General features: G+C 45.1%; 1 protein-coding gene across 1 annotated transcript in view; it reads left to right on the top strand.

The window, feature by feature from the left end:
* Positions 1-22788, top strand: part of ZBTB33 (zinc finger and BTB domain containing 33) — a 452392-nt gene that overhangs the window by 339121 nt on the left and 90483 nt on the right. Inside the window, exon 2 of the mRNA XM_044057352.1 lies at positions 1660-1710. Coding sequence (XP_043913287.1) covers positions 1689-1710 — 22 coding nt within the window. The 5' untranslated portion in view covers positions 1660-1688. The remainder of the gene's footprint in view (positions 1-1659; positions 1711-22788) is intronic.

Below are 22788 nucleotides of genomic sequence, written 5' to 3'. Positions count from 1 at the left end.
GGTGAGTTTGTCAATGATGTCTGAGTGGGGGATAGTGTCAGATGCCTTGGTTTAAGTCCAGGTATACTGTATGCACAGATTTCCCTTTGTCTAGGGCCTTGATGACTGTCTCAAAGTCCACCAGGTTTAACAAGCATGATCTCCCCTTGACAAATCCAAACTGAGTAGAAGCAAGTGTTTGGAGATTACCTATATCTTTGTTGATAAGGTCCATGATGATTCACTTCATGGCCTTGCAGATAAGGCTAGTCAGGCTAATAGGTCTGAAGTTCCCGGGGCCAGTGGAAGCACTACCTTTTTGGAAGAGAATAACGGTGGCTGTTTTCCATTCAGCTGGCATGAAGCCAGTGTTTATAGACTATGATTGAAAAGAGTACCCAACGGTGTTGGTAATTCATGTTGGAGCCCGTGTTATCGGGTCCCATAGATGCTGTGTTTTTTGGCCTTAGAGATTTATGTATTTATGACCTGTCCTTTAGAGGTACAAGGTAGGGGACAGGTAAGTAGGGAAGTCATGGGGTACGTGTGGCAGGGACAGGGGAGTGAAGTTTTCCCAGAACCTAGCGGCCAACAGATTAGTTATGTCCTCAGGCTCAGTGTATGTGGTATCATTAACTATCAGTTTGGCACAAATCTGGGCCCACTGGTGTACTGTTTTTGCCCTGACAAGAAAAGCAACCTGGAGCTGCCACTAGGGGTCTTCTGGCTTGCAAGCTGTTATTGAAGTGGCCACCTGGACATCTGTACACAGATTTTTAAATTACTTCTGCCTAATAAGAACTGCTTCTAAGGTTAGAACAAGATTTTCTACAGCCACTCTACAGGACATGGTACAATCCAATCATCCCTGTCAGGCCACCTCCCTTACATGTTGAAGTTCTATGAATTGTTCCTGTAGTCAGGAGTACTGCAGCAGTAATTTAAATGAAAAAAATATTGGCACAGTTGTGTTGAGAATTTACCGTAACAATAGTAATTTCACTTTTGCAGCAACATGTCCATCACACCATCCCCTTCTTTTAAATTTCCTTTCATTTTAATTAGGTTTTGAAAGTCCTAATATTGATGCAGATATTTTTGTGTGTTAGTTGTTTATTTCTAGTGTTAGACAAAGTGCAGGTTTGATTTGCTAGGAAGTCTAATACAGTAACAAATGTTTATGGGAATTAATTGCTTTGTCTAGAACTAGTTTATAATGATTTCCAGTTGCTATGTTTAAGGACAGGTAAATGATTTCATGATGAATTTGTTTTGATTTCTGATTAACCAAAGTGCATAAAACGTCTAACAATATAGACGTTATTGAACTCACTGTTACTGTCTGGCATAATTCCTGCGTGAATTATTAGATACCATAAGAGTGCTTCTACTTTTACTCCTTGTGTTAGCTTCATCTCCAGGTTTGCTCTACCTTGAGTGCCTTCCAAAGCTAAACTGCGACACAGATTGATTAGTAGTAGTAGAGCTGTCCATATTAAATCCATGCAGATACTGCAACAACCTTGGTCATCCCGACTGGCAAAATGCTTTTGAATGAATCTGTGGCCATCAGCTTCTTGCCAGCAAGAAAATGGTCTGGCATACAGTGATTTCTCTTAGAAGATTATCTCAAGGATTCCGTTGTACAGACATACTAACTCTGCTGTTTTGTTTTTACAGGCAGTGTATGCTTCAGTGAAGTGCCTAGGATGGACAGGATGACAGCACCGGGTAAGCAATTGTATTTGAAAATAAAGTGTATAAGAAACTATAGTGGAGATAAAGCACAGTAAACAAGTTCAGTGAAACCTAATTTTTGTCTGCAATACCAGATTTGTTCTATACTATACACACCTTCCAAAGAGACTAGACAGTAGGGTACACTGTGTTTGTGGTAAATCTTGTCTATTTTATGTCTTGTTGGTCTTTAGTATGGCTGCATCAATCAGAAGCACCCCATGATGGCCATATCTTTTCTGTTGTTCATTTATATTTTTATTTTTATCTTTTTTATTGTAAATGAGCTGATTCAAAGGGATCATTTTAAGTCAGAAACAGACGTATAATGAAGATGGTATAATATGAGCAGTTGAATTACAAGGCATTTAAGTACTGCAGAATCTAGTAGTGTGCCTAACCACCATTTCTGTGAAACAAGTATATGAAACATGAGGGAAACTATGTAGATGTTCTTCATGTTTCACTGTTGCAATCATTACATTAGGTTTGTCTACTTGCAGTGGCCCTCAGTCTGCCTGATTAACAAAGTCTTGGGTCCTGCATCGGTTGATGCACATTCTTCCATGAAGTCCGGTCATCAGGGGTGTAAAACATGCAGCTGATGCCATTACCCCACTCTTTCTTGCCGTGCGGTGCCCAAAGCAGAAGCAGTTCGGAAGTGCCAGTCGGCCGACTCCTGAAATTTTCGTTTTCGAGTTTCAAAACCAGTCTTCAACTAAAGCTAAGTACCCCGTTGGGGAACCTTTTTCTTGCTCCTTACCGATGTAAAAATTAATAATTGCATTACTTGTGGAAAGCAAATACCTCATAAAGATTTTCATTTGTACTGTATTCCTTGCCTAGGTCCTGACCACGACGTACCTTGCTGTCGGTTTTGTGCTTTATTTAATCAGTGCACTATCCGTCGTCAGTATATTTCTTCCTCTAAATATTTCAGTTCTCAGTTTACATACCCAGAAATGTCGTCCGTTAGCCACCCGACTACCGGGATTTTGAAAAAAAGCAAAGATAAAGACAGAGACAGGCCGCCGAGATCCAAAACTGCTGACGACACTTCTCCTAACCCAGTCGCCATTTCTCAGTGAGGTGCTTTTGCGGCCCCTGATACCCGCTACTTCTGATTCGCAGGCCTCTACTGAGACCCATTTGGGTCCGGTATGCCGCGAGATGCTTCATCTATGGAACCCGCGGATGTCTCTACATTGGATGGGTATGGAGCCACTGTGCAGGCACCGGCTTCTGAGGATGTATTCAGGCCTAAGTACTTGCATATTAAACTGACGCCTCCTTCTTCATTTAGGCCTAAATCTCGAACCATGCCTAAAAAAACGATGCCCAGGCCACATGCTCAGGAACAAGCTACCTATCTATATCAAACAAAGCTCCTCATTAGCACTCTTCAAGAAAAATCTTGATGATTGGATGGGAGATTGGAAATTCACCCCGGGGATCACTTCTGTGGCTCTGCTTGACAGTGGCACAGGAAAATAATTTTCTTGGGTGGCAAAAGCCAGGGTACCGTTTGGCTAGGCTTATGTAGGCCCTAGGGCCAATAGCCTAGTACCTACCTATGAACCTATAAGAATGGCTGAACATCTTATAACTCTAATCAGGGGAAGCCAACCTCTCCCTTCTAAGAGACCTAGGACTGAAGTTGTTTATGAATCTTCAGACCAGGATTCTGATTTTTCTGATTCTTCTGATGATCTGGATTTGCCCTTATCTACTTATGAGGAATTTGATGCGGAGGACTCTATTCCCTCTGCTTCCCCTCCAGAGCATTTTTCTTTTGGTGAAAACTTACATACTCTAAGGGAGCATTTCCACTGGGAAAGCCCGGATTTTTCTGATTCAGAAAAGAGGCTTAGGGATTTCTTACTCCTGCCTCAGCATAGGCCTTTAGCTATTTCTCCTGTACTAGACATTGTTGATGATGCTTTTTTGGAATGTAGTTTGGCCCCTGATTCTTTGCCTCCTGCTCCCAGAAAACCTGACCGATATTACAGGGTTCCTGATTCACACAAGTTCTTTTTAAAAATCCTGTTGCAGATCCAGAGACTATTTCACAGGGACCCAAGGGCATTAAGGCTTCTACTGCTAAAAATCCTACCCCTTCTGATAGAGACTCCAGGGTGCTGGATAGATGGGGTAAGAAGGTTTACACTTTTGCAACTTTGGCCATTAGGGCTTTAAACTGCCGGTTTCATATGTTAAAGTATCAGCAACATGTTATTAGATTGCTTAAACAGAAAATTATGTTGATTCCTGACTGTGTGGAAAATAAAGAATTTCAAGATTTACTGCATTCTGCTGAACAGGTTGGGAAACATACTTTGCAATGTGGATTTGATTCATTAGAGGTCTCTTGCAGGGCTGCTGTTACTGGGTCTGTGCTCAGAAGGCATGCTTGGCTTAAGGAGCAATCTTTGCCTGATCATGTTAAAGCTAAATTGTTGGATGCATCCTTAAATCAGGACCACCTGTTTGGCAACAAGGCTGAGGAAGTTCTTAAAATGATGGAAGATAAAGCTAAATCTATGCAAACTGTTAAAGATTTCTTACAAGTGCAGTCTTCTAGATTTAGTAGGCACTGACCCTCTAAGAATTGGTCCTTTCCAGCCCCTTCCAGGTCTTCTCAAGCCAAACCCAGACACAGCAGAAACCCCAGGATGTTCTTTGTGTTTCACTGTTGCAGTCATTACATTTGGGTAATCTGCTGGCAGGTTACCCTCAGTCGGCCTGAATTCCAAAGTCTTGGGTACTGCGTTGGTTGCTGTCTTCTCTTCCATGACGTCAGGTCGTCAGGGGTATAGAACATGCAGCCGACGCCATTTTCTTTAGTCTTTCTTGCCGCGAGGTGACCGAAGCAGAAGCATTTCGCAAGTGCCGGTCGGCCAACTACTGAAATATACGAATTTAAGTTTCAGAACCGAAGTCTTCACTAAAGCTAAGTACCCTGTTGGGGAAACTTTTTTCTTGCTCCTTACCGATGTCAGAAAAGGTTAATAATTGTATTACTTGTGGGAAGCAAATACCTCATAAGGATTTCCATTTATACTGTATTCCTTGCCTAGGCCCTGATCACAACGTGCCTGGCTGTGTGCTAGATTTAACCAAAGCACTATAAAGCGTTGGTATATTTTTGCATCAAAGTATTTTGGAAACAGATTTAACTACCCAGAAATGTCGTCGGATAGCAATCCCACTACCAGAGTACATAAAAAACGCAAAGAAAAGGACAGAGAAAGGCAGTTGAGATCCAAAACAGATGACAAAGCTTCTCCTAAGCCAGTCACCGGTTTGCCAGTATTCAGTGAGGCGCCTTCGCAGCCCCTGATACCCGCTACCTTCGAGTCGCAGGCCTCTACCGACACCCACATAGGGTCCGGCATGCTGCAAGATACTCAAGGTATTGGACCGACTGATGTATCTCCCTCAAATGGGTCCGGAGCCGCTGAGCAGGCACCGGCTTCTGAGGGTGTATTCAGACCTCAAGATTTGTATATCAAACCGACGACAGCTGCAAAACCAAAGACAAAAGCAACTTCTAAAACTAAAAAAACGACGCATGAGCCACGTGCACAGGTCTCTATGCCTAAAAACAGATTATCAAAATGGCTGAAGACCTCATTACCTTGATCAGGGGTACCCATCCCCCTCCAGATAGGAGGCCTAGGCAAGACACTGATTATGAATCTTCAGAGCAGGTTTCTATTTCTTCGGATTCCTCTTCTGATCAGGAATTATCTGCACCTCCTTATGAGGATTCTGATGCAGAGGAGTCTATACCATCTGCATCTCCTCCTGAGGATTATTCATTTGGAGAAACCTTGCATACTTTGAGGGAGCATTTTCACTGGGAGAGTCAAGACTTCTCAGAATCAAAAGAGAGGCACAGGGATTTCCTTCTCCCTCCGCACAGGCCTTTAGCCATTCCCCCTGTTTTAGACATTGTGGATGATGTGTTTTTGGAGTCAAGCTTGACCCCTGACTCCTTACCTCCGGCTCCCAGTAAGCCTGACAGATATTACAGGGTCCCTAACTCACATAAATTTTTATTTAGAAACCCTGCTGCTGATCCTGAAACTGTTTCACAGGGTCCAAAGGGAGTTAAGGCCTCAACAGCAAAAAATCCTACCCCCTCTGACAGAGATTCAAGGGCACTGGACAGATGGGGGAAAAAAGGTTTATACATCTGCAACCTTGGCAGTCAGGGCCTTAAACTGTCAATTTCATATGCATAAGTACCAACAACATATTAGGGGATTGCTGTAACAGAAATATATATTAATTTCAGAATGTGCAAAAAATAAAGAAAATAAAGAATTGCAGGAATTATTGCATGCAGCTGAACAGGTTGGAAAGCATACTTTGCAATGTGGTTTTGACTCCTTAGAGGCCTCCTGCAGTGCCGCAAACCTACAGAAAACAATCCCAATGACTTACCTCTGCCTACACCAAGCACTTATCTTTTGGCAGCACCCATAAGGGGAAAGTTAGCACTTTTTGCTCAAAATTGGCAGTTAATAACCCAGGACAAGTGGGTACTAAACATAGTATCACAGGGATACAGATTCTATTTCCACACTCTGCCAATGGCAAACGGTTGGCCAGATCTGCCAAAAAAAACAATGGGCAGAGGCACAAAAACAGGTTACGTCCCTCGTGGATATGGGGGCCATTCAGCCAGTACCAGAACAGGAAAAAGGACAAGGTTTTTACTCGACTGTTCTTGGTACCCAGAAAGGGCAAGGCCTGGTGGCCAATACTGGATTTGTCGATTTTGAACACATAACTGGACATTCCAAAATTCAAAATGCTGACTTTACAGCAGCTTCTGCCCATGCTGGGCAAGAATGCTTGGCTGGTGACATTAGACCTAAAAGAGGCATACCTGCATGTCCCAATAAGACAATCATGCAGAAGATGGCTCAGATTCAAGGCAGGCTTAATGCATTACCAATTCTCTGCACTGCCCTTTGGTTTATCTACTGCACCCAGGGTCTTTGCAAAGTACCTGGCACCAGTAATTGCATTTTGTAGACAAAGAAGTATACACATATATCCTTACTTAGACGACTGTCTCATTCAAGCAGAGAACAAGGATATTCTTCTTCGACATCTGGCGTTTGTGAAAAGGCTTCTAACAGGCCTAGGGTACACAGTAAACGAAAAGAAATCACAGCTGATACCCTTTCAAAAGATAACATTCCTGGGTGCAAGCTTGAATACAACTGCCCAGATGGCTTACCTCACGCCAGACAAGCAAAGGCAACTGACTACTTACTTCAAACTGATGGCAACAAAACCCTAGTTATCTGCAAGACAAATTCTGCAGGCTTTGGACTTCATGGCATCCTGCATTCTACTGATTCCGTATGCAGGACTGCATATGAGGAAACTGCAATGGTACCTGAAAAGTTTATGGAGTCAACATTCACACAGTCTGGAAACTGATTCTTCTCATTCCCTGCCTACAACAAGAGTTTCTATGGTGGGCAAAGGCATGTCACCAAAACATGGGACGGGCCTTCACTCTCTCCCCTCTGCCAGCCAAACCTTAACATCAGATGCATCAGATTATGCCTGGGGAGCCCACATGGCAGGAAGATGCATTCAGGGCATATGGACCCCAAAACAAATGCATCTACATATCAACCAGAAAGAGATGCTAGCTGTTCAAAATGCCTTAACAGCCTTCAAGGACTTACTTCATCCAGGACAACTACTGATAGACTGACAACACCACAGTCGTGGTATATAAACAAGCAAGGGGGCACACACTCATACCCCCTTTGCAGATTAGCCATGGCACTGTGGGACACAGCTTTGACCTACCAAATACATCTTCAGGCTCAATTCCTGCCAGGAAAACAAAATACACTGGCAGGCAATTTAAGCAGGAAACTTATGGATCCTCACGAGTGAAAACTAAATCGACAGGTCTTCAGCATGATAACAGAGAAATGGGGGAGCGCAGACATAGATATATTTGCCTCTCCTCAAAATTATCAATTGAAAAAATTCTGCACAAGGACTTATCACAGATAAGCATGGAAAGTGGACACCCTATCCTTCAGTTGGAAAAACCTTTCAGTTTACGCCTTTCCTCCTCTGCCTCTTCTCCCCAAGGTCCTCCTAAATGCCAGACGAGAAACCAAAGATGATACTAATTGCCCCGGACTGGCCCCACCAGTACTGGTACCCAATCCTAAGGAACTTGTTTCAATACCCAGCTTGGACCTTACCTCAAAGACCTCAACTACTGTCCCAGCAAAACAATCCGATCCTGCACAATCAACTACAGACACTGAACCTGGCAGCATGGCTGATCATGTAGTTATACAACCAACACCTCTCAGTAAAGCTGTGATGGATGTCATTTTGGAAGCCAGAAGGCCTAGTACAAGAAAATCTTATGCTGACAAATGGAAGAGATTCTGTGCTTGGAATCGAGCACAAGGAACTGATACAGCAAAACCAAATATTCCTCAGATATTACAATACTTAACTGAGATGATGTCCTTCAAGGATGCATCTGCAGTCATAACATATGGGTTGTCCTGCCTCAGGCAGCCCTTCGGTCGGCCGGATTCCAAAGTCTGTGTCTGGCCTCGGCTGATGTCGCACTTCACCCAACGTCATAGCTCCTGGGGTATAAAGGCATCAGCCGACGCCATTTTCCTCAGTCTTTCTTGCCGCGCGGTGCCCGAAGCAGAAGCTGTTCGCAAGTGCCGGTCGGTCAGATCCAGAGATTTCAGCTACTGAAGACTTATAAAAAAGCTAAGTACCCCGTTGGGGACTTTTTCTTGCCTCAGCCGATGTCAGACAAAGTAAATAATTGTTTAACTTGTGGGAAACAAATACCTCCTAAGGATTTCCACTCTTACTGCCTTCCTTGCTTAGGCCCAGACCACGACGTATCAGCTTGTTTAGCCTGTGCTTCCTTCAACCGACGGACACTTAGACGTCGGTCGGAGTTTGCTGAAGAGTTTTTTGGCTCCGCTTTTGCATATAAAATGCCGTCGGAGACTCCGACTACACATTTAGCTAAAAAACGCAAGGAAAAGGACCGACACTCGCGGCCCGCGGTTTCGGCTGAAACCACGGTTAGGCCTACCGCGAGTGTCTCGGTTTCGGCTGAAACCAAGACCTCGGTTCTCCCTTCGGCCGAAAGCATGCCTCCGACAACCAAGGCCACACAGGCCCCGGCTGAGTCGGCTACAGAAATTCCTACTGAAGAAGCAGGCACACAAGATTTGTCCGACACCATTCCGTTGGACATCTCTACTTTTGCACGTGGGGCAGCTAGACCCCCTGCTTCTATGTCTATCAAGGCCTTCTCCAGGGCTAAAGCAGCTAAACTTTCCAAGGCCTTACCTACAAAAGCTCCCTCTCACAGACCTACCTCAAGTTCTCAGATTCTCAGCCTTGCTGAGGACCTTATTTCTCTGATCAGGGGATCCCAACCTCACCCAGACAGGGCCTCACAACCCCCTCCTGAAAAGAGGCCTAGGACTGAACCCCCTGAACCTCTCTCCTCTGACTATTCCTCGGATGGTTCAGATTTATCTGACCATCAGGAAGGACCATACTCACCTTATGAGGATTCTGATGCAGAAGACTCCATTCCTTCTGCCTCCCTCCAGAAGAATTTTCATTTGGGGAAACTCTACACTCAATGAGGGAACACTTCCAATGGCAGGGTCAGGATTTTTCTGATTCTAGGAAAAGGCTAAGGACTTTTTTACATTTACCACAGCATAGGCCTTTAGCCATACCACCTGTACTATCAGTTGTTGATGATGCATACAATGATGCCAGTACTGCCCCTGATTCTCTTCCCCCGGCCACTGCCAAACCTGACAGATACTACAGGGTCCCGGATTCTCACTTCCACTTGTATAAGGCCCATGCTGCAGACCCAGAAACCATTTCTCAGGGCCCTAAAGGTGTTGCAGCTGCCTCTGCCAAAAACTCCCTACCCTCTGAAAGAGAATCAAGAGCATTAGAGAGATGGGGTAAAAAGGTTTATACATCTGCTACTCTTTCTGCCAGGGCTTTAAACTGTCAATTTCACATGATACAGTACCAGGAATTTTTGTTAGATCAGCTGAATAAAAAGCTGTCCTCTCCTGAACCTTTAGACCGTAAGTCCCTTCAGGATTTGGTACACAACTCTCAGCAGGTCAGTAATCATTTCTTAAAATGTGGCTATGATGCACTGGAGGCTTCATTTAGATCAGCTATGACTGGAGCAGTGATTCGAAGGCATGCCTGGCTAAAAGAACAATCCTTGCCAGACCATGTTAAGTCTAAACTCCTAGATGCCCCTATGGAGAAACAAAGTTTATTTGGCTCCCCTGCACAGGAGGTTCTAAAGAAAGTGGAAGAAAAAGCAAAATCTGTCCAAACAGTCAAGGATTTTCTGCAGGTCCAACCTCCGAGGTTCAGCAGAAATTGGCCTTCAAAGAATTGGTCCTTTCCAGACACCTCCAGAGCACAGAGAGGCAGAAATAGACGCCCAAGAGGCAGAGGTCAATCATGGGGTGCCTACAGGGGTCGTCAGTGGCAACCTGCCAACCAGAGAAGTGCCGCCACAGCTGCGACTGCAACCACTTCCACAGGACAGACACAATGACTTGGCTCTGATTCCGCCTACCAGGGAACAACTGGAAGCACCCTTGGGCGGAAAGCTAGCTTTATTTTCAAAAAACTGGCATTGCATTACAGGAGACAAATGGACTTTGCAAACAATAGACAAAGGCTACAGGTTTCACTTCCACACTCCACCAAAAAAGAGAGGAATGCCAAACCTTCCACCAAGCCAGAAATCAGAGGCTCTAAAACAAATCATCAGCTTACTAAGGATGAGAGCAATAGAAAAGGTACCATCTATGGAACAAGGCCAAAGATTTTACTCCAGACTATTCCTTGTACCAAGAAAAGAAAATCAATGGAGGCCTATTCTCGACTTGTCCGCACTGAACACATATCTCATTGTTCCAAAATTCAAGATGCTGACCCTACAGCAACTTCTTCCCATGTTGGGCAAGGAGTCTTGGCTGGTGACTCTAGATCTCAAGGAGGCATACCTGCACGTCCCTATCGACCAGATTGCAGAAGACACCTCAGATTTCTTGCAGGATCAGAGCATTATCAATTCTCAGCATTGCCCTTTGGCTTATCTACTGTGCCCAGAGTATTCACGAAATGCCTGGCATCAGTAATTGCGCATTGCAGGCTTCAGGGAATTCAAATCTACCCATACCTGGACGACTGCCTAATACAAGCGGACAACAAGACAAAAATAATAAAGGATTTGGCCTATGTCATACAACTGCTGCAAGCCTTGGGATACACAGTCAACATACAAAAGTCAAGACTAGTGCCATCCCAAAGGATAACATTTTTGGGTGCAGAACTGGACACAATAACTCAGATGGCTTTTCTCACAGAAGAAAAACAAAAGCAACTACCAGTCTACTTCATGGCATTAACAAGACAAACTCAGCTTACTGCAAGGAAAGTCCTGCAGGCCCTGGGTTACATGGCATCCTGCATAATCTTGATCCCACATGCCAGGCTGCATATGAGAAAATTACAATGGTACCTAAGGAATGTATGGTCTCAACACAGACACAGTCTAGAAGCCCTGATACCAATCATTCCATGCCTGAAAAAAGAATTCCTGTGGTGGGCTCAGGCCTGCCAGATCAACAGAGGATTGCCTTTCCACAAACCACATCCAAGGCAGACCATCACCACGGACGCCTCAGACCTAGGCTGGGGGGTACACATGAAAGACAAGTGTATCCAAGGCCTATGGTCCCAAGACCAGCTGAATCTACACATAAATTTAAAGGAGATGCTGGCAGTGAAGCATGCAATCGAGGCATTCAAATCATTCCTCCAGCAAGGACACCTGCTGATAAGGACGGACAATACCACAGTCATGTGGTACATCAACAAACAGGGAGGCACACATTCATACCCTCTATGCCGGATGGCAATGGACCTGTTGAACTTGGGCCTGAATCTCAACATCCAACTGCAGGCCAGATTCTTACCAGGAAAAGAGAATTCACTAGCAGACAGCTTAAGCAGAACTACCACGGATGCTCACGAATGGATGCTGCATCCAGACATCTTCAAAACCATAACAAAGAAATGGGGAATGCCAGAGATAGACCTGTTCGCCTCCCCACTCAACCACCAACTGAAGAAATTCTGCTCAAGAGTATACCACCCACAAGCCTGGAGGGTGTACTCCCTTTCTTTCAGCTGGAAGGCCCTGACAGTATATGCCTTTCCACCTCTCCCATTGATGTACAAAGTTCTACTGAAGATCAGAGAGGAACAGCCAAAGGTAATTCTGATAGCTCCAGACTGGCCAAGGCAGCATTGGTACCCGCTACTGAGAATCACATCTCGGACGAACTCATGGCCTCTACCTCTATGTCCTTTACTTCTAACGCAGAACAACTACAAGACCCTGCATCCAAACTTAAAAACGCTGCAGCTAACTGCTTGGAAAATTGCATAAAACAAAACCAACCTGTTTTATCTCAGAGGGTTAAGGACATTATCCTGGAGGCTCGCAGACCCTCCACAAGGAAAACATATTCAGCCAAATGGAAGAGATTCCTCATTTGGAGTGCAGCAAAGGGAACAAATGTCACACTGGCAAACCTAGCACACATCCTAGAATACTTAGCAGAACTGTTCCACAATGGCCTGTCCTATTATTCCATTAAGATTCATGCATCAGCAATTTCAGCAGAGTACAACATGGATCCTCCTCAGACAATTTTTGAGAGGGATCAAAAATGTAAAACCTCCAAGGAAACCACCTCTGCCTGCATGGGATCTCAATTTTGTGCTAGAAAAATTAACACTTCCCCCTTTTGAACCAGCAGCAACAGCAGACTTACAGTTCTTATCTTGGAAAACTGCCTTCCTGCTAGCAATCACTTCAGCAAGAAGGGTGTCCGAGTTACAGGCATTAATGGCAGTGCAGCCTTTCCTTATCTTTCACCAGGATAGAGTGTCTCTGAGAACCAATCCTACTTTTATGCCGAAGGTGGTATCCAGGGTATCCTTGAACCAAGCTATTCATTTACCTACATTCTTCCCTAACCCACAGAACAGGGGGGAAAAACTACTACACACCTTGGATGTACACAGACAACTGTGCTACCATCTGGACAGAACTAAGGCCAGCAGAAAAACTGACCAGCTTCTGGTAGCATATGCAACAGGAGTGCAAGGAAAAGCAATTTCAAAACAGACAATCTCAAAATGGATAGGAAATTGCATTCGATTCTGCTACTCATTTCATGGAAAGACAACTCCTGAAAATATCAGGCCTCACTCCACAAGAGCTACAGCCACCACTACAGCTTTCCTACGAGGAGTGGGTACCAAAGACATTTTAGAAGCTGTTACTTGGAGCTCCGTGCATACATTTGCCAAGCATTACAATCTTCCTTTATACTCCAGATCCCGAGCAGGTTTTGCAACTGCAGTTTTACAAGGGATCTTAACTACACCATCATTATCTTAGTGCCTCCTCCCCCAGTTTGGCTATGGTATTCTACCCATATGTTATGACTGCAGATGCATCCTTGAAGGACATAGTACAGTTTTGTACCTACCATAAATGTAGATGTCCGATAGGTATGCATCTGCAGTCAGGATTACCCACCCTCCTTCCCCTCTGTGGTATTCCTAGGGTACTTACCCCTCTCTTAGCTAGCTGGGGGACTCTATTATGGTGTATTTGTTTGTATGTATATATGTATATATACTTTTGGATTTCTACTGTTTGGAATTTTCTACTTTTATACAAATTTAGCCTTCCTAGAGGGCACCTGGCATCTGGGGCAAGAAACACTGAGGAAAATGGCGTCGGCTGATGCCTTTATACCCCAGGAGCTATGACATCGGGTGAAGTGCGACATCAGCCGAGGCCAGACCCAGACTTTGGAATCCGGCCGACCGAAGGGCTGCCTGAGGCAGGACAACCCATATGTTATGACTGCAGATGCATACCTATCGGACATCTACATTTATGGTAGGTACAAAACTGTACTTTTCTGGTACTTTGTTGTGTTTGGTCAATTTTACAGCTAGTGTGACCTTTATTGTTGTTGTTTGTAGTTAGTTTCTGTTTTTTTTTTTCCTTTGGGATTTTTTCCTTATTGTTAAAATGGCAATGTGCTTGTGGGCACAAAATTCCTAATCAAGATTCCCACACCAAATGTGTATTTTAAGACCATCTCGTTTAGAAGAAGATTGCTCTCTGAGCCTCTTTTGGAGCCAAGTGTGTCATGGAATGGCACAGCAGGTTTGTGCTTAAAGGGCTTCTCCCTACCACAGTAGGAGAAGATCCCCCTTTGCAATCTCAATAACCATCTTCTTCCCCAACAGCCAAAAAAGTTTTAGATAAGGTCAAAGGGGTAGAAGGGTGTAGAAAAAAGAAACTTGAAAGAGTATCTCAAAGAAAAGAGCATAACAATTCCACACACAAGTGGTTTCCTTAATGCTCTGCTCCCCTTGGCCTGGTGCCAAAGCTCCATAAGTCATCGAATCCAGTTCCAGCATCAGAGTAAAGCACATTCAGATCCTCCACTCCTCTTTTCTCTGAATTGCAGTTCTCTGTGGGGCCAATAAGCCCTAGGCTTAGGTCACCCTTTCTGTAGGAAAGGTCTTTCCTTAGGATTTCTCAACCCTTGTCTATGCTATCCTCCTCAAAGTCAATGCAGTCCTCCAGGAGTCTCTCAAAAGTGGATGTAGACAGAAGGATGAGGAAGTTCTTGAGGACCAGGATTCAGTTAGAGATTATCCTAGCTACGACTCCTGTTGGATGCTCAGGTATTGTCTCTTCTGAGCTGATCAAACCTTTGCACGCAGGACATTTGAATCCATGCAAGTGTGTGCTGTGGACTTCAGTGGGCCTCAGAGCTGAGGTATCAGCACTAATGGGTCAACTCTAAAAATTGTTGGAGCTCTCTCTTCATCTTGGCACTTTGGCCCTCGATAGCTTAGCACCACCTTCAGAGGTGAGCCAGACAGGTTCTCGAGATCAGTCCAGCCCTTGTTGGGAACCTTGGCTCCTACAGGGGTGGCTTTGGGGCTTGTTTCGGCTTCAGCTTTCGAGGCCTTTTAGAGCGCTCTTTGTCTGAGGAGCAGGCTTTCCTTCTCTGCTTGGATCTCTTCTTGCCCCCACAGAGCTCTTCAGGTCTTTATCTATTACATTCTGTCACATCATGACAGCTAGTTCCTCAGTGTCTTGAGGAAGTTCTCATTGTAGACTTAACACCTGCTGTAGATTTTTTTCCAGAACATACCACTCGAGGGTTACTGGAAGCCATCATGCAACAGGAAGTATGTAAACTCCTCAAAGGAGCCCTTAAAAAAGATACTGATTTTGATGAAGGCAAGGGGTCTTCTAGATCCTTTTTGAGGATGTCTTCTTTGACGAGATTCTTGAACTTTTTAGACAAAATGGGGGTCCACACCCTCCCAGGAGTAATCGGTGTTCCTCAAGACTTTTGGGGCTGGCCCATCTACTTCTTTTAGTGGTCCCCTTCGGCTGACTAATTAGTTGACTTGGTTCTGAGGTGAACCGGACAAGTTGAACCCATTCTCTGGAATCCTGACAAAATTTTAGTGTCCCCTAAGGACTGATCTTTTTTAAGCAAGAGTCCTGTGGTGGGTTCCATGGTGTTGGCAGCAGCCACCAAGAAGGAGCTTTCTGAGGAGAGCTCCACTGTTTGTCTCAGTAACAGGGAGTCTAGGACTTTGAGTAGTGGATTTGTGTCAGCTGCCTTTGCTGTCAGGGTGCTGAACAGTCTAACACATGTAATATATTTTCAAAGGACTTTGACTAAGGATCTATCCAAATCCCCCTCTGGGTCTATACCTGCTGAGGATAAGAAAGCTGTCAACACTTAGTTGGACACCCTGCAGTCCCTGTCAGTCATGTCTATGCACTTCATCTTGAATGTGCCCAGTAGCAGATTGAGAACAGCAGGCACTGGGATAGCTGTTCAACAGCATACCTAGCTGCATCTCTGTGACTTTGCAGAACAATTCAAGACATCCTTTATTAATGCTCCCTATGATGGCTCCCCCATGTTTGGACTTAAAGTTAGAGATGCTTTTCAAAAGCAAACAAGAGAGCAAGAACTTATCTGCCATTAGAATACATTTTTCTACTCCTCAGAAGCTTTTTTTTTTAGAAACCAGAAGGATGGGAAGAACCTGTGGTTCTGCAAGTCCCAACCTTTTACACTAGACTCTTCTTGCTGTAGACACCCCCCAAGGCAGAGGGAGGGAAGAGTCATAGTGGTGGATGTCATCATGGCGGGTGGATTGCAGAATCAAGGCTTTCAGGGTCCTTTCTGTGACATTGTTTTCCAGCACTCCTGGATGGTTACCAGAGTGATGCTCTCTGGATGCAGTTGAGGCACTTGTCTCTAGACCTCTTGGCCTGGATGGCCATCACCCAAGATGAATAGGTGCAGACTTGCTGCAAAACCAAAAAAACAGTTTGGGACAAGAATGTGATACTTGAGCAAGAGTGAGTGTATAAATATTTGAGAAGTGATAAATATTTGAGAAATGATGAAGGATCAACAATAAAACACAAACACATGCTAATAAAACTTGGTAAGGAGGACTTTAGAAGACTTAAATTAATCCTGAAAACAGCGTTGACATCTAGGAACAAAATTAAAGCTATAAACCAATTTGCTCTTCCTGTCCTAACTTACAGTTTTGGCGTGATTGACTGGCCCCAAAAAATGTTTGATAGATTAGACAGGAAAACAAGAAGGATGCTTCATGCTCATCAAATGATTTATAAAAATCATTGCATACCAAGATTATATGTTCCCCATTCTGAAGGAGGTATGGACCTCGTTGAAATTGATTACATGTATAGATCTGTAATCGTGGAACTGCACACATCTGCTGACCTCACAAGACCAAAACGTAGTGAAAGTTCTGAAACATGAGGACAATAAATCTAAGACGACTTCCCTGCTTAATCTAGCAGAAGCATACCAGCATCAAGCAGGAATGGAAATCAAACCAGAAGTAGATAAAAGTCAGACAACAACTCAGTGTGCCAAAAACAAAAGAAAGAATATAAGGTGAAGGACCAAATGAGAAGGCAAGAAATGTGGGTAATGCATATAGTTGCAAGTGTAGAGAATTTCTGAAAGAACCTCATGTTGATCAGGATTGAACACAGGAATGGTTAAGGAGAGGCGAAGAAATGAAAGGTTAATATTGGCGGCCCAAGATATTGGGCTACTTACAAAGTCCATTGAACATGTGGGAGAAACAGACAAATGTAGGTTTTGTAAAACATAATTGGAAACAGTTGCACACCTTGTTGCTGGTTGTCACATACTAATGGCAGAAGGGCTGTATATGGAAAGGCATAATAATGTGGCAAGACTATTGCACTGGGGATTGTGCAAACATTATGGTATTGAAGTGGCTGAAAAACACTGGAAACATGAGCCACAAAGCATCATAGAAAATGATGGTCTACATCACATGGGATCACCCATTACCAACAGTTCAATAGATAGATGCTAGAAAAATGGATGTAGTGGTCCATGAAAAGAAGACAAAAGCAGCATTGATCATTGAAATTGCCAGACCCATTGACTACAGTGTCTTGGGTACAGAGAGAGACAAAGTCATAAAATATCAGGATTCATAGGCAGAAACAAGAGAAATGTAGAAGAAAAATACCCAGACAGTTCCAATATTAGTAGGAGCAACTGGTCGTATAAAAATGAATCTACAGTTATATTTAGATATGTTACCGATATTTGTAACTCCATACAAATTACAGAAGGAGTCATTACCTGTCACATTGCTGGTGCTGCTAAGAGCACTTCTGGCTGATGTCAAAGATTGAAGCAATACTAATTTCATAAACTTTAATCGTACTTTCACTTAGGAATGGTGTCCATTCCAGGTCATGGTATTAGAAACCCAAAAGACGTGGAGAAATTAAAAAAAGTGCAGAGGTTCATCACCAGAGGCTATGATATTCACTTTCTTTCTCAGCCCCCCTTATTCAAGAAAACTTTCTGATGCGTCACCCACTCAGCAGAATGCAGCAGCACAGGAAATAAAAAAGCTGCTAGACAGATGAGTCATCTAGGAGGTTCGATGAGACCAGTGCATATCCGAAGTCTACTCAAAAGTTCTTTGTGTTGATAAAAGAAAAAAATGAGACTTGTGGCCCATTCTGGACCTACACTACTTGAACTTGGGTACATAAAGCAGACACAATCCTGGATGGTCACAGTTCAGTCCATTCTACCATTGTTGAGAAAGAATGACTGGATCTGTTCAGTAGACCTCCAGGACGCATATGTTCATATAAAAATGGACAGATGCTCCAGGGGGTTTCTTGCTTCCAGCTGAGAAAAACGTCACTTCAGCTCAGAGCCCTACTGTTTGGTCTTAGCATAGCTCTACCCCCCCCCCCCCCCCCGTGAACCCATCTCAGGCTGCAGGGGTTCCCAGTGTTCCCATATCTGAAGACAACTGGCTTTTAACTGGAATCTTCTTATTCAAGCCAGGGACACATTGCTTCACCTTTGCTGACAGCTAAGGATTACTGTCAACATGGCCAAGTCGAAGCATCAACCAGTTCAACTGATTGTATCCAGATGGGTTCCAATGAATTCTGAGTTACAGATAACTGGAGTACTGGAATCCAGGGTTCTCACTCTTCAGCAACAGGATGTGGCTGTACTGTCCATCAGAAAACACCATCAAGGGACTATTCTGCGTCATCTTGGCTTAATGGCAGCCGCCATTAGCTTCTCTCTTCTGGCCATGGGATTTGAAGTAGTTACTTCATTTGCTCTGCAACCTGTGGGTATCGGATCCGACTTCGGATCCGAGCCAGCAGCTTACCAAGATCCGAGCTCCTAGCTCCTCCCCCCTACCCATAATCCCCTGCTACCAACCAGATTACCTCAGATCGTTTTTTGCCGCGGCTGAAGAAGCTTTACTTTTGAAGAGCTCCTGGCTGGGTGAGATCGTTTTCAATCTTTTTTCAACAAAAACTTCGAAATAGAGTGTGTGTGGTAGTAAAACCTTCTACCCCCTTGTTTATGTTAGTTTTCTAAATTTTTACTGGTACAGTAGTTAGTTTCTTGTCACTCCCCCTCCCTCCTTAGTGTTTGGGTGTGTGTGTGTGAGTGCTTCATCATGGCGGAAGGGCCTAAGGCCATTTTTCCCAAATGTACTGAGTGTGGCCAAAACTTTCCCCAGCTGATGGCCACACTCAGTGCGTTTTGTGCCTGGGGGCAGCCCATCTCTCAGATGCCTGCCAGATATGTGCGGCCTTTAACCCCCGGGCACTTCGGGATAGGAAGAACAAGCTGATTCTGGCAGGAAAGCTCCCCCAGAAGTCAGCTTCTTCTTCCTCTCCTGTTCGGGCTCTGGCTGCATCAGCGGCCTCAGCGCCCTCTGTTCCCTCAGCTCTACCCGGGACTCAACCTCCCACTTCGGGTTTGAGCTCTGGGGAAACTAGTGCCTCCTCAACAAAGGAGAAGAGGCACAAGGATAAGGAGGGACATAGATCCCATAAAAGGTGGACCGAGTCTCACCCCTCGGCTCTGCCAGCTAAAACAACTAAGTCTCCTTCGGGGGTCTCCGGATCCCTCTCCTCTCGGCTCCGTTTGCCTAGCTTCTCACCGGAGGAGGAAGATCGGTCTCCCTCGAGGTCGTCGAGGCGGCCCGCCCGGCCCGGCCCGGCTCGACTACCTCTTCCAGGTCAACAAAAAGCATCTCCGAAGTGGATATGGATCGGATAATGCGTCTGTTCTTACAGACCCAAATGCAGATGGGGGTGCTCTTGCCTCCCCCTCTGGGGGGGAGCATGGCCCCCATGTTTGCCCCGATCACTCCTTCTCCGACTCGTTTTCGGATCTCTGAGTCATTGGATCCGTGCCCATTCGGACCCAGGGAATTGTCGGCGCCGATAGCGCTGGTCTCTTCGACGCCGACTATGCCCTCGAGCTTGTTGGATCCGAGCTCTCGGGGCCGAGGGCTGAGCATCGGATCTGAGGGAGTTGTATCTTCGGAGTGCACCTGTCTCTCGGCACCGACTGCTTCGGCTCTGATCCCGATCCCTTCCTCGGAGCCGAGGAGATTGCTCTCAGAGGCTGGCGAGGGTGAATCTCCTTCGGCTTTTGAGGTAGTGGAGAGGGTACTGTCGAGATCCTCCAGATCCCCAGTTCGGGCTGTGGATCCACCCGTACCCCCACTGTATGAGGGTCTGTCTTCCATCATCCGACCATCGGGACAGCCTGACCAAGCTCTCCAGCTAGTTCCTGTTGAGGAACAACAACCCGTGGACGAGCCCTCTTCGGATAGCCCCACCGAGGAGGTTCCTCGGAAACGTCGGTGTAAGAGGAGGCACCTGAACTCCCCCGAGTCCGTTACCACTGACACGGACTTAGATGATAGGGAGGGTTCCCAAAGGTCATCCCCTGAAGATGTCTCCTTTGGAGACATCATGGAAATGTTGCGTATTAAAGGGGGGTGGTCTGCCCAAAAACCTTCCCTTGATGAATCCGTGTTCCTGGAGGCGTTTGAGGCAGGCCCATCTACTTCTTGGGTGTCCCCTCCGGCCGACCCCCGGTGGACTTAATTACCACCAGGGCGTGGAAGGAGCCCGACACCGTGGAGCCAATACCTAGGCGTCCCGACAAAATACTGAGCCCACCTGCAGATAGGCAATCATGGGCCAAAGGATCCCCTGTTGATGCCATGTTGGTGGCGGCGGCCACCAAGAAAGAACTCGCTCAGGAGAGTTCTCTGGTCCACCCGCCAGATAAAGAATCTCGAGCGTTGGACCGGATTGGGAAGCGAATGTTTGCTTCAGCGACCTTTTCTATAAGGGCGCTGAACTATATGGCACATACCATCAGGCTACAGCGAGACTTGATCAAGGAATACGCTGCAGCCCCCCCAGAGTCCATGTCGGTCGGAGACAGGAATGTGTTTACGACACGAATGGCCACTCTAAAATCCATCTCCAATCTCCGTTGAAGTTCTTGTCATGGAAAACAGCCTTTTTAGTGGCCATTACTTCAGCCAAAAGGGTTTCAGAATTACAAGCCTTGTTTACCTTATCTTTCACAAGGATAGAGTGTCCCTCAGGACTAACCCGTCTTTCTTGCCTAAAGTTGCTTCAAAAGCAAATATAAATCAATCAATAAAGTTACCGGTGTTTTTTCCCACGTTTCAGAACAAGGGAGAATACACATTACACAAATTGGATGTACACAGACAACTGCGTTTCTACTTGCATAGGACTAGAGAGTTTCGCAAGTCGGGCCAGTTATTTGTCTCGTATGCAAAATCAGCCATGGGTAAAGCCATTTCCAAAGTTACTGTGGCAAATTGGATTCGTCAGTGTATTATTCAGGGGTATATATCGTCTGGCAAACCAGCCCCTGTTAATATCCGTGCTCATTCTACGAGATCTGTAGCCACTTCAACAGCCTTCTGGTCTAGGGTTCCAGTGGACGACACATGTTCAGCGGCTGCTTGGTCCTCTTCTCATGCGTTCATTTCTCATTATAAATTAGATGTGATTTCGAGAAGTAGGGCTTCTTTTGCCTCCGCGGTGCTTCGGAATATCCTTCCGTAAGGACCACCCAGGTTCTTATAAGTAGCTGGGGACTCTGTCCCACAGGTTGCAGAGCAAATGAAGTAACTACTTCAGATAAAGAAGTTATGTACTCACCATAACGTTCAATCTGAGTAGGTACTTCATTTGTCTGCAACCGACCCCCCCCCCCCCCGCCATCCCCTGAACCTTTCGGGATTTTCTGATCACCTTTGCAGTTGATTGTTCATGTTTACAGGTTGGTAAGGCAAAAAAAATGATCTGAGGTAATGTGGTTCTTAGCAGGGGATTATGGGTAGGGGGAGGAGCTAGGAGCTCGGATCTTGGAGCTTGGTAAGCTGCCGGCTCGGATCCAAAGTCGGATCCAATACCCACAGGTTGCAGACAAATGAAGTACCTACTCAGATGGAACGTTATGGTGAGTACATAACTTCTTTTTATATTATCTGGGTGTTACAATGGACAGTGAGATGTCAACCCATGAATTTTCCACTGACCCTAACACAAATTTGCAAAAGCTATATCCAGTAGTGGCTAGACTGGACGATAGTGTCTCACGGTCAAACGTGTGTTCTCCCTTCCCCCAGGCCACTGTGATCACAAACATTTCCCAACTAGTGTGTGTTGGGGTGGGGGCATTTCTTTGGAAAGAAATTCCAGGCCAGATGGTCTCCTACAGAGCCCAGTCTTCACATCGGTGCTCTGAAGATGAGGGCAGTCATCCTAGCATTGCAGGCCTTTCAGGATTCTCTCCGCAGGACATCAAAGTCCTCAAGGTAAATGTATGCTTCTCCAATTCCAGTGATATTCAGGCAGTCCAGGCTTTGTCTGGTAATGCACATTTTGACATCCTCATAAAAAACCCTTGACCAAAAAAGTTTATAAGAGCAAATAGAAGAGATGGTTGATTTGCACTTCCAGAAAAAATGTAGATCCCTTTTCAGCTCTCCTCCCAGCTTTTTAGATTCTTTGACCAGCCTTTTTCATAATAGAGCTAGTTACTCTACTATTAAAGTCCAGTTGGCAGCAGTCATCAGTTTTCACATTAGAGAAAAACAATTTCCTATTGCTTCCCTGAAGCTGTGTAAGGCCTTTTTAAGGGTCACCTTCCTTCTCCAGCCTCTCCTCAGGGACCATGTTACTCTTGGGATATCACCATTCATCTTCAGGCTTTGACGAGGCTTCCATTTGAATCTGCAGCCACAGTTTATTTCAAATATCTGGACAACTTTGTTTCTGGTGGCAGTTACTTCTGCATTCAGTATTCCAGTATTTCTTAATGTCCTTTCTTGTAAGGCCCCCTTTTTTGACTTTTCACAAAGACAGAGCGACTTTGAGAACAAACCTCTTCTCACTCCCTAAGTTGGCTTCTGAATCCTCATGCA

Source organism: Protopterus annectens, chromosome 15.part0 (genome assembly GCF_019279795.1).
Source record: "Protopterus annectens isolate FY-2018-M chromosome 15.part0, PAN1.0, whole genome shotgun sequence".
NCBI classification, from domain to species: Eukaryota; Metazoa; Chordata; order Ceratodontiformes; family Protopteridae; genus Protopterus; species Protopterus annectens.
The sequence above is the reverse complement of the archived record's forward strand: the minus strand, read 5'-3'. Positions and strand labels throughout refer to the sequence as shown.